The sequence below is a fragment of the Harpia harpyja genome, chromosome 14, assembly GCF_026419915.1.
Source record: "Harpia harpyja isolate bHarHar1 chromosome 14, bHarHar1 primary haplotype, whole genome shotgun sequence".
NCBI lineage: Eukaryota > Metazoa > Chordata > Aves > Accipitriformes > Accipitridae > Harpia > Harpia harpyja.
The window spans coordinates 4,414,930-4,427,202 of NC_068953.1; the positions used below are offsets into that span (position 1 = coordinate 4,414,930).

Below are 12,273 nucleotides of genomic sequence, written 5' to 3' on the forward strand. Positions count from 1 at the left end.
TATTTAGTTACCCCACAGGATAACAGAAAAGCCTGTACTGCCTGCCTAATGCACTATTTTTTAAGGTCAAGGAAGCTTTTGCTGGTCTGTGGAACTGAGCATAAGACCCTGTTTGTGTAACAGCACTAATTTTACTGGTGCAATTGTTTGTGCCACTGTATGGTGACCTAGTTAGAAATGGTCCAGTTCCCTCACTAGGTAAACACAGAGTTGGCAAAACCATTGAGAAAAAAAAAAAAAATTTTGCACGTGAAACTATTGCCTGAGGAAACCACTACCATATCACTTCCACTATAATCTACCTAAAGGTAAATTGCCAAAAGATGACACTTCTGGCTCAGCTTTCAGGAATTATTTTACATGACAATATAAATTATGTAGGAGCACAATTTGTTTATGTTAATTCATTTTATTTTGAGCAGGATTTTCTGGAATGCTGGACAGGTAAAGTAACTTTTTAAAAAGTCGGGAATCAGTAACTTAATTTTCTATTTCTGTTTTTCTTACAGTACTGTGTGCAAAAAACTTGGTGAAAAAGGATTTTTTCCGTAAGTAGCTGTTAAAGTTTTATTTGTTTATAGATGGGATAAATATTTTGCAGGTGCTGTACATCAGTGTTTGCACATGATTGTTGTATTAAGATATTTGCATTAAGGGGGCTGGGGGCTTTGATGTTTTCACACTGTTTTATTTTGGGGCTTCTAATTTTTTTTTAGGTGTCACTTGTCACACATAATAGTAATTAAAACACTGACACACTCTGTTTTTGATGGGAGTGGGAAACAAATTTACTCTCTCAGACAAATTACATGTTTTTCAATTAGTGCCACATATTTATTAAAATGTTTTTCATATAAGAACTTTTTGTCCAGCAGACAGATGTACATCTTAATTATTAATAATCCTGTCATAATACTCACCTACTCTGAAATTATATTTTAATGAATTTTAATAATGTTTTGAAAGAAGTGCTAAGAGGTGGATGAAGGAGGCAGAAAGGAATGTTATTGGCTGTGTAGGCATGCACACACAGATCACCTGCCTGCCGCCTCCCATGTGGGAGCAGGAAGAATTTGAAAGATCAGACCTGAACTTTGAGAAGAACTTGAAGAAGGGATGACAGAGAATTTTATTGTAATTTGTGATGCTTCTAAAACTTGCTTTATATCTTGATTTCTGTATTGATTGCAAGGTTTCAGGTGTTTAACAGTTTAATAATGCCTAAAAAAACCCCTCAAGACTTGAAATCTGTGATGCACTTCTGTACTGAAGCGCAAATCTCACAAGGTCCTATTCCTCCCCTTCCTCACGTGCTTCGCCTTTATCCCCACATGCTTGTCTGACACTTGTCTTGAGCCACTCTGCTGCTTGACTCGTGAGTCACCTGAGGAAGTGGAACTGGTACAAAACTTGATCTACAGAAAATGTGAATAATGTTTCACCACCTTAGTTCCTTCAGCTGACTCACTGGGGACTCAGATGAGGGGAGGAATTAGTATGAGGGGAAAAAGGGATAGGACTGCATGATTAGGGGCATTAGTGGTGGGACCATCCCTTTTGGTGTCAGTTAATAGGTTGGTTAGAATAGCAGTTGCAGTAGAGCTAATTGTAGGCTGCTCTGGTCCTGCTTCTTTCCCGTCCTCAGCTGTGTAGCCCAGCATCATCTTTGTAATGATTTTTGTTGATCAGCTGAGCCTATGTTGAGTGTTTTTGAGGTACTAAGCTAGCAGGAAGTGAAGTAGAAAGCTAGCAGAAGACAAAGTGGAGTTGAAAAGCGAGAATAATCTGCTACAGATGGTTTCCTGTAGTACCAGTAACAACCAAAATCATGGTTATAATGAATCTTAAAAATAGGAAGAATGTTAATCTGTTTTCTCTGCCTTTTGCTGAATTCTTTGTATACTGAGAATTTACTCAGTATTATGAAGTTTTCAGAATTAGGAAGATTAAGTTGTTCAGATTTTTTTCTCCCCAATGCGTTTGACTTGCGTAACTTTTTCTTGATCTGTATCAGTGAAATAAATTGCTATTTCTGTGCTTCATATGTCATGTTATTCCCATTCGTTAAATATGGCTCTCATTTAGGACTAAAAGGCAACTTCAAATAAAATATTTAAAAAAAAAAAAAAAAAGTGCAATGATATGGGACTTTAAAGCATCCTGATCCATTTGCTAGCTTTTTTCTTTTCCTCCTCTTAGGACTTCCTGATCCATTTGCTAAGGTTGTGGTTGACGGATCTGGCCAATGCCATTCTACAGATACTGTGAAGAATACACTTGATCCAAAATGGAATCAGCATTATGACCTGTAGGTGGTAACAGTGATAACCAAAGGTTTGAAGTGAAATCCTATAAAGTACACAGACATTGTCAGATGTTCATAATATTGTCCTATTTACAGCTTGGAAAATATCCCAGAGTTTATTAGTTTGAGTGAAAAATACATGTGTCAAAATACCACTTTCTCATTTCCCTCAAAATCTAAACACTACACTTGGTTTTCTAGTGATATGTCTGCAACATGCTTTATATGTACTATAGCATTATTTTATTGTAATATTTTTATGTTAACACTTCTGTAAAATGTAGCAAAAAATTGACAATATTTCCCTCAAACCACTCTTCACACTGTTTTTGTCTGTTGCAGTGCTACTGTGTCTTTCCTCCTGTATGCCTCTTGTTCAGTTTTCTCTCCTTTATGTCGTTTTCTGCCCCAAATGTTCTTCTCACTATAAATTGTTCTGTTGTTATCACTTGAGCATCTTTCAGTGCTTTTGAGCAATATAATCAGTATGGCATGTATATGTCATGTTTCTCCTGTCTTTCTAAAGCATAGAATATTCTGTATAATATAAGTCATTAAAGCTTTTATTTTTTATATAGGTTTCTTTGTGCATGCTTTATTTTCCCTGTCTTTTATCCTTCTATTCTTTATCTTTTTCCTTGGGATGGAAGATGAGGAAGTGAAGTGCACAGTTTTGCCTCATTGTATTCTCCTTTCTTTCTAAGGCATTGTTCTGATCTCTAACTTTTTTTCCCGTGGCTCCATTTCCTATCTATATTATTAGAAATTGCTTGAGCATATTTATGTTGGCTTTGGACATCACCAAACATAGAGCAAATCAAGTGTTAGTAACAGAGAATTTCTTGTGTCCCTTTTTCCCAGTGAAGAAAAGCAGCTTGATAGGTCTTTCAGCAGAATGTGGAAGGCCTGGTTTAAAGTGATGTCTTCACCTACTCATTATTTGAATATCCAAGACTAAATATGTGAAGTCATTGTTCATTATGTTTTAGTGAGGTATACAAAACATTTTTATTCCTGCTTAACAAAATATCATTGGCAGTTTAGTGAAATAATAGCACTTTCCCTGAGGAAAGCTATATCCTTATAGTTTTATTCAAACTCAGTCCGAGCTTAGATTCTGCATGTGAGACTAGTTCATATTCATTAGAAAAATGGATATAAAACAAGTTTAAGTTCATGTAGAAGGAATGGTTCTTCTTCATATTTGAAGAATTCTAAGTTAATTTGATTTCTTAATTTTATTAAAACAGTCAAAATGTTGATTCGTCTAGAATGCAGATTTCAGACCTCTGCCCTTCTGCGTCCTCTTCAAGGTTGACCATCCATCTAGCTTGAACAATTTTTTTTTTTCCCCCAGCAGCAGTTAATACTCAGTGCAGTGTCCTAATGGTGAAATTTGAGAGTAGATTGAACTGATATTGCAGCTTGCTGCCACCAAAAATGGAAAGCCCCCTTTCTCTCCTGTTTCAACCCCTTTCCCAATTTACTGCATGTGTTCATGCTGCTTCTCTTGCCCTGGCTCCATCTGGCTTCTGGGTAAATGGATTCAATTCACTTAACCCACAGGAAGGCAGCTGGTAAGGGAAAAAAAAGTGCGTGTAATTCTTTGCCGATTGAGTTGCATTGGGTCAGTAATGGTGTGACTGCACTAGCATGTTAGCTTGCATCAGGAGTGAGCTTTTGTAGGGAGTCTCTTGATCATCCCCACTTGCTGTGTTGCGGCTTCCTTCATGAAGTGGTCTTAGCGTACATGAACCCCACTGCGTTGGATGAAGCTGAACCACAAGGTGCATCCCCTGAGTATCACCGATGCTCTCCTGCTGCTGGCAGGAACTGAGGTTGACAGGATCAGACAAGAGCTAAAGAAAAATCCCTGAAATGTGAGCACAGACTTTTATTTAGTTAAGTGGTTCCATTAATGAACATTAATGCATTGCTTTACAGGGATAAAAGGAGAGTAAGGTGGAAAGTGCTGCCAGCATGACTGAGTGTAAAGCCTTCCTGTAATGTTTGTACAGGTTAGGGAAGGGATACTTTTGAAGAAGGAATGGTAGGCCATCATTGGCAGTTGTCTGCTACTAAATTCTGTGTCGCAAATGTCAGCGGTTCCCTGCGTCTTCCCCAGTATCTGCCAGTGTCTTGGTGTTTGAAGTGCTGAGGTGACAATGCAAGTAAGCAGTTGACAGGAGTGGTTTTTAAGGGATGCTAAGTGCTTCATGGGCTAATGACTTGGAGACTTGGTTGCCTTCTGGAGAACAGAAGGAGCAGACGACATGGGAAATGAGGGAGGATCTTAATATGGAACGAGAGTAATGGAAAAAAATAGTAAAATCTTTAGAAAAAATTCCTTTCTGGTTATAATTTTGAAGGAAAGATGAAGAGAAAGTATTTTGACGTTGTTCTATGGAACAAGTCATGGTTGTATCTGGATACTGTAGTTGTCTTAGCTTTGAAGCAAAACTGTGATTGCAGTCCACAACATATAAAAAGCAGAGAGAGAAATGGGTTTTCTGGCAGAATGTTTTGCTCAGGCAGATTTTGGGGCATCTCTTGTTGGATTGTCCCAAGGAATTTAGACCTGCATGAAATACTTTTTTTGTGTATGTGGTTTTTTGGTTTTGGTTTGTTTGGGGTTGTTTTTTGGGGGGGAGGGGGGAGGGAAGAAGATCCCTAAAAAAGATAGATTTTGTTTAGTTAGGATATCATTTTCAATACAATTACTTGTCCTGTAGGGAAAACTACTTCGTTTGATTCTGGCAGTTGAATTCCCTGATGACAGAAGTATATACAGCATTCCTAATTCAAAGTAAAATTTCACTTTGTGTCAGGCCTTGTAATTTGAAAATTATCCTTTCCCTCTCAAAATTTTCTTCATAATCATTTAACCCCTTTTATTGTCTTGCCTGTTATTCCTTACTCTACAGAAATTTATTTCCATTTATAAACATCACTCACCTAGTCTTCAGTTCCTGTTTAAAACAGCAGCAAAAGATCAGATCTCTTTGATACGACAACTTACTGCCTGGCTTTTATCTTAAGGTAACTTTTTACTGTAATATACCTGGCGTCAGATCTCAGCTTTTCTGCTGCACCAGATATTAAGATATTAACTTTTACTTTTGAAAAAAAAAACCCACAGAAAAATAATAGGAATAGTAACTACCCTACTGCTAAGCACCTGATGGCAAACCTCATAGATTACAGAACTTAATCTGTCTTCTCATCCTTTGAAAATAGTAGGGTTTTTAAACTTTCTAATGTTTACCCTAACAACACACCATTGCATGGGAACACTAGTCTCTGCCTTATGACGCTTCCACTGTTACAGGAAATGCTTTGCACACCAAGGATAACAGATGGAGTCTCAGTGGCAGCTTGCCTGCTCCTGCCACCACACAGCATAGGAAATCAACCAGAGGAAGGTGCCGTTATATAGAATTTTATAAAAGAAAAATCCTGCTTTTTTTTCCTAGCGTGAAGGTTTCTGTTGGTTTTTAAATAACCGTAATAGGCTTATGTGCAGTAAAACTGTCTCTTGGCTGTGTTAGGCTGATTGAAGTGTCCCTAGCCTGGAATTTGTATAGCAGGTTAACACTGCTGCTAATTAACAGTCTCGTGTATCATGTGATGGCATATGCAAATAGCACAGTAAGATGGATCTGTTGTGATATATTTATGCAATACTGTCTGAATGAAGTTGCTAATTCCAAGGGAATTTTGTGGCTTGCTAACCTGATTCAGCATAATAGATACTCTGTTGTATAAGATTTTTTTTTAGAAGACTTCTGCAGCATTACAAAGAACAAAAAAGGTTTTGCTTTTGCCTTACATGGTTCTTAATTCAGATATTAGTGTGAAAGGAAGCAGTTGAATTAGTTAGTTGCTTAGATTCTTCAGCTTAGATGGGGGCGGGGGGAATCTGGGAGGCTTTCCAGAAAGAAATTGCCGAATAGTTGCTGTCTGGATGCAGTTTAATGTCAGTAAAATACCATGCTTGCCCTGGATGTGTTCCCCTTCCTTATTTTCAGTCTTGTTTGTGTTTTCCCTATTGTTCAGGCCTTTCCTCAAAGCTTTGAATAACCAGACTTAACACATTTACAGACCTTCTCGCATTCAAAGCATTTAAACACCACCTAAACCAGCAGTTCTGAAACTTAACAAATCCCCTTTTTCTCTTCCTTCCCCTTTCTTCCATTCTGTGATAGCATAGATCTCTCCTACAGCCTTCCCACTCTCACTTGTGCCTACTCCAGCCCTCCTCAGCAGCCTCTGCCCTTAACGCATAGCAAGTCCTATGGTCTATTTATCTCTAAAAGATATTGGTACCATGATCTCCACCAAAACCTAGTCCTGGTCCCGTCTTCACTCCGTGCCCTTCAAATGTGCACCCCTAGGCATTAGCATGGAGTTGTCGCTCTCCTTTGTTATACCTCTCAAATGTAACGTCACCCAACTTCTGCAACTCCTCCTCTTCCCAAAATCTCCTCACTGCAGGTTCTAGTGCTGTTTGGTGCCTTCATGTTCTCGAGCCCCTGCGCTGCCCTGGCAGAATCACCTTTCTCCTCCAACCTTCCAACTCTACTTTGCCTAGTTATTGCTAATGATCCTGGATTTTTCTCGGGGAGAGAAGGCAACAGCTCTGCTTAGTGCTGGTTTAGACAACCCCATCCTAGATTAGACTCCTAAAGAGCTGTCAAACAGCTCCTTCCAACAGCTTTGCCTTCTTGACATGGTTGTTTAGACCAGTTTGATGAAGCTGATGCCCTTTGCATTTAGAGTGAGAGCATTTCTTGGTCACGTTTGGCCCATATCAGCAGATCTGGCCATTCCAGCTCAAGCCCATCAGGCGTACAAGTCTTTGCTGAACTTCTTAGGTGGGTGTGTTAGGAACATCTGGAGTAGAAGCCCACCTTGCTTGCTGTTTGCTTGGTGCAGCTGCTTTTACAGTGTCTTGTAGGCTCAGCTCAACGTTGGGCTGGGTAGCACTGGGGAGGAGAAAGGAGCAGGCAGTCGGTGCCACGTGTCTATGCTGTGTTCCTGTCTAAGCCACAGCCTCTGGGTGGTTCTCTTCTGACCATCCCAGAGGTTCAAACACCCTGCAGTTGCTACCAGAGATGACAGCAATGTCAGAGTAAAGGAAGAGAGAAGAGGAAAAAATCGGGATGATATTTTTCATTATGTCTCTTCATACCCTCTTTTCCCCCAATTTGAAAACAGTGGATATCTCAAAGCATAACACTACCATTATATTAGAAAAATTTCAGAAACGGGAAAGTGGAGAAACAAAGTAAGTAATTTTTCCAGGTCGTAAAAAGAGTCTATGTGACAGCATGGATTAGAAATAGGGAATTCCTGGCTTCCAAGCCTGGGTTCATACCTCTTGATGTTGCATTTTTCTCTTTCTGGAGGGAGTACATCTGGCTTGTGATCAGGAAGAGGTGTGTTTTTTCAGGAATTTTTTTTTTCCACTTTATTCATTCTGCTTTTCTCTATCAAGCTGAACTCTTCAGGGAAAATGTATATAATGCCATGGGGATGAAAAGTCACTTGATAGCAAACCTTCCTGAGTGGTATATTGGCTCAGAAGGAAATACCACCTTGGCAAAGATAATTTTATTTAGACAAAGTAACAATTGTCCCTGTGTTTTAAAATTTCATTAAAATATTTTAGAGGTTTCCAGTATGGCATATACTTGATTTTTGTTTAGCAGTGGAAGTGCTAGGAGTAGGCATTTTTCTTAACATTTCCAAACACACAATTCTTAGCGCAGAGCCCTAATTTCACAGATTCAGGAAATATGGGAGTTAACAAAATGTATATGGAAATTGAATTTCCAGGTTTCCACTTCATTAATACTAATCCTGTTATCTCTGTTGAAGTACTGAAGCTGTGAAATAGATATTACTGATAGGGTAGAGTTAAAAAAAAAAAAAAAAAAAAAAAAAGCTCCAAGAACTTTTAATTATGAGGAGGAAGAGAGAGGCCTCCAACAAAATGGTGCTTTCGTGGTTTTTGTTTCTGGGTGTTTTTGGTGTGTTTTGGTTTTTTTTAAACTTACTCATTTTATTTTTTGGAACATTCTTTTTTAATAACAAAATAAAATTCCTAGCTCAGGCTTTTATGTTGGAACTTTATTGCCAGATGATGTAAAACAAATGTAACTTATCCACCAAATGAATTGGAAATGTCAGCTTGTCCTACCATCACTCTCTAAATGCAACCATGTATTTTCATGCCTCAAATTATGCAGAAATATAGATGAAACATCTTGCTATAAAGCCAACTAGCAGTTACTGAACTATTTTTTTTCTTCCTTTGGAAAAAAAAAAAAGACATTTTTATTTGGAAAATGCAGCTTGTCTTGCTTACTTCCTTTAAATGTGTGAATCAGCCAGGTTTTCTGGTGCAAAAATCAGAGTAGGTTACAGTAGTAATATAGAAGTTCTCACCTGTTTGGTATGGATGGCTTACTGTCTGCATCTCAACCAGGAGAACCTCACCCTGAAATGTTACGGTAATTCTTGGAAACTGTGTTGTATATTCAGCTGTTCTACATATTATTCAAACTGTTCTGTTATGAAATTGTGTTTAACCATATACCTTTGACTTTTTTAAAGCAACAAGGAAAACTGGAAAATTCAAGACAGGTCATGATAAGTCTTTATTTTTAAGTGCACCTAACTTGTTTTCATAAGAATTTATTTTAAGTACATGAAACATTGTAGACTGCAAATGTGCACGTGAATACCCATCTTCATCTCTTGTTTCTTTACGCAAAATTGGCATTGTCAAGGTTGTAAGGCCAAAAACCTGACCTATATTATGCAATCAGTTTACTATTCAAAAAACTTTGGGGGTTTTTTGTGTGAAGTTTGTGTTTTGTTTGTTTGTTTTAAATGTGCACTGGTTATTTTAAGCCATGCTCATGGGTATGTGCCTACAATTAGGCTTTTCTGTCTTCTACTTCTTGGGTCAGTCCCTGTCTGCAGGTGGGAAAAAGAAGTTATCAAAGTTCTGCTTTTTGGAAAAGGAAAAATGGGAGAAGTGTTAATTGAGAACTTACCTGATCACAGCTACAATTTTAAGCCATGACAGTTAGTTCAATTGTTTGGTTTGCCAACCTTGACAGTATCATTTCTATCTTTATGAAAATATTAAGATGTTTTAAAGCCGATGAAGTCTCAGTCAATGGGGGAGATGTATTGGTTGAGTTTGTTTGATCAGTTTTCCTTCAAAAACAAACAAAAAAGCACTTGGAACTAAATTGCAGAAGGCCAGAATTTGTGGTCTGGGAAGGGAGAACTACAAGCAGTTCTTGGGATCTAAGCCATAGTTACAAATTCATTTTCTTCAACTTGAAATAACTATAATAATTCAGTATTGGCAATAGCTGATTTGTCTTAGGTGTTTTGAAATTGTCCTTCTAAAGTTTTGAAAACAAAAACTAGCTCACAAAGCAATTGCTTCTGAAGAACAAAGCTTCAAACAAAAAAGCAAAACCAGAATAGCCTACAGTGTCCATGTTTCCCCAAGTCAGTGAAATGCAGATCTAGGTTTTGCAAACCATTTCCATGGTAATGCTGCAAGGAGGCAGTCCACATGTGAGCAGGGGGCAGGAGGGGAACGTGGCACATCTCAGCTAAAATACTGTATGATCTGTTTGTAATGGGTCATATTCGTAACGTGTAATGTATGTTATAAACAGGGACTTTCTGAAGCTTTCTTAATAGTGTATTAGCTTCCCTAAGATCTGTTAACTGCAGATGTGTAACTAGGTTTGCCTTATACTTTTTCTGAGTGCTCAGAAGAGCTCTAAATGAGGGTGACTTGCATTGCCGGTGGTTGGAAGAGTAGCCTGAAAAGCAGTGGCAGATGAAGTGCTGCAAAAGGATGCTAAACTGATAGTTTCTGTCCTGGCATTTGAACCGCTCTGCCTGCTAGCGCTGCTCACAAACACGTGCTGCCACGAGCATTGCCATTCTTTTTGGTTAGGCTGAGCATAGGCATGAATCTAAGCATGTTTGTAGCTGCTCGAAGAGGTGTGGTCACCAGGCCAGCCCGCAGCCTGGTCATGTTACTGTTTTAAACTGATTTTGGTAGACTTTGGATTTACATGAATGCCTTTGTCCAGAATCAGGATTTTAGATTAGTCTGTATTCAAGTAAACTCCTTCATAAGACATGCTTTCATTAAAGTATAATGTATACATTTTATCTGAAGATGACTTACTCTCTCTTGCCAATACAGTATGTGTTAAATTTTTAATGTAATGGTTGATAATCTTTTTTTTCCCCAAGGTGATTTCTGGAGCATCTTCAAAGTATTCAGTAAGTGCCATTCACAGTACTGTTTTTCCACATTTTTCAGATATATTGGGAAGTCGGATTCAATAACAATCAGTGTGTGGAATCACAAGAAAATTCATAAAAAGCAGGGAGCTGGTTTTCTGGGTTGTGTGAGACTTCTTTCAAACGCAATCAACCGCCTTAAAGACACTGGTTGTAAGTAAGCTACAGACTAGAGTTTCTTCTCTTTCAGACCAAACTTTCATCCACAGACTTTTGAAGAGTGACAGTTAATTGCATTTTTGTTGGTTTTTATAAAGCTTGTATGTTCCAATTGTTTTGGTAGTTTGTAACGGTGTTTTGTGGCCGAGGATAGCACGAGTAGGTTAGAAAATGTAACTTACCTTTGGCTTTTCAACTCCTTTACCCTGTTACCATAGACAGTGGTAACTTTAGTGGCGCAGTCTGGTTGTGGATTGTCAAGACTGAACTTACTGTGTTGGAATTCCAAAGGAAGACAGATTCTAATTACCTTCAAGTTATCTTTTTATTACCTTTAAAAATGTAGGTCTTAAGGGGTAAACGAAAAGGTAAATCTATCCTGAAGCCAAATTTGTAGTTTCAAAATGAATGGGCCTTCAAAATTAATTAGTAAATTTTCTTGTAAGATATTAAGTGCTTTATAACACTTCAAGCACTTTGTATTTACTTTTTCAGAAGTTAATTAACATGTAAGATGCTGTTTTCTCATTATCCTAATGGGTGCCACTTACTTTTGAACAAAATTTGGCGCACTGTTTGTGATGGAAAAGTAGTGCTTGGCTATACAGATAATTTGAAAAAAAGAAAAAAAAAAAGAAAAAAGAAAAAACTGACATTCTGGTAGAGAAGCACTGTGATTTTAATTTCAGTAACAGGTTCCTTGGTGATAAAGGCATAACTAAAGTTCTCATTTTTAAATATTTATCACTAGATCAGTGCTTCAGTGCATTGTGCTTTGCTCAGTTTATGAAGTTCTACCTATTTAGTGCGGAACATGTGGACTGACGCTGCAGGTTAGCTCAGTGCTGTAGTAATGTGAGTGTTGAACTGGAAGCACGTTATGACAGTGGGTGGTCTTCACAAGGGAAGAGAGTTCAAAATACTTCTTACAATCACTTTAGACATCCAATCTAGGATAATGTTATTTTCTCTTCATCAAAAGAGCTTTGTGAAGTAGGAAAAATGTTAAAGCAAAAGCACTCTAGTCGTTTTCTGATTTAAAATTACAAAAAAAGAAGTCTTGGCTGAAGATTTTTAGTTTTGCTTCCCGTCCCCAATCTTTTGAAGTCTTAACTATCTTACACTAGGCTGAATTTGTTCTGATGGTGCTTCAGTGTGGCTTTCAAAGGCAGCAAAATATTGTATGACTTAATGCTTTGTGTCCTTGTTTTGTAGATCAGAGATTGGATCTGTGCAAGCTTGGGCCAAATGACAACGATACTGTTAGAGGACAGATAGTAGGTAAGTAAGGGTTTTGTTCTTTTAGTTCTCTTGGAGCTTCATAGTAGCTATAGAAATACCCTTCCTAGATGTCAGTTTTCTGTACTGAATTTTTTTTTTTTTTTTTCAAATTCAGTGTCTAGTGCCAGAGCCATTTGGACCTCAAGCTAGAAGTGTGTATGTAGAGAATTAAAAACAAA

At 37.9% G+C, this 12,273-nt stretch overlaps 1 protein-coding gene across 5 annotated transcripts in view; it reads left to right on the top strand.

The window, feature by feature from the left end:
* SMURF2 (SMAD specific E3 ubiquitin protein ligase 2) overlaps positions 1-12,273 on the top strand; it is a 67,676-nt gene that overhangs the window by 28,306 nt on the left and 27,097 nt on the right. For 4 of the 5 annotated variants that reach the window (XR_008238380.1, XR_008238379.1, XR_008238381.1 and 1 more), the window contains exons 2-5: positions 510-548; positions 2,200-2,308; positions 10,674-10,807; positions 12,029-12,094. Coding sequence is in view for 1 of the 5 variants with exons in the window: in XM_052808953.1 (XP_052664913.1) it covers positions 510-548; positions 2,200-2,308; positions 10,674-10,807; positions 12,029-12,094 (348 nt within the window). In the remaining 4 variants the exon portion in view is untranslated. Of the gene's footprint in view, positions 1-509; positions 549-2,199; positions 2,309-10,673; positions 10,808-12,028; positions 12,095-12,273 lie in introns of those variants that run through there. The other variant, XM_052808954.1, reaches the window with a different exon arrangement.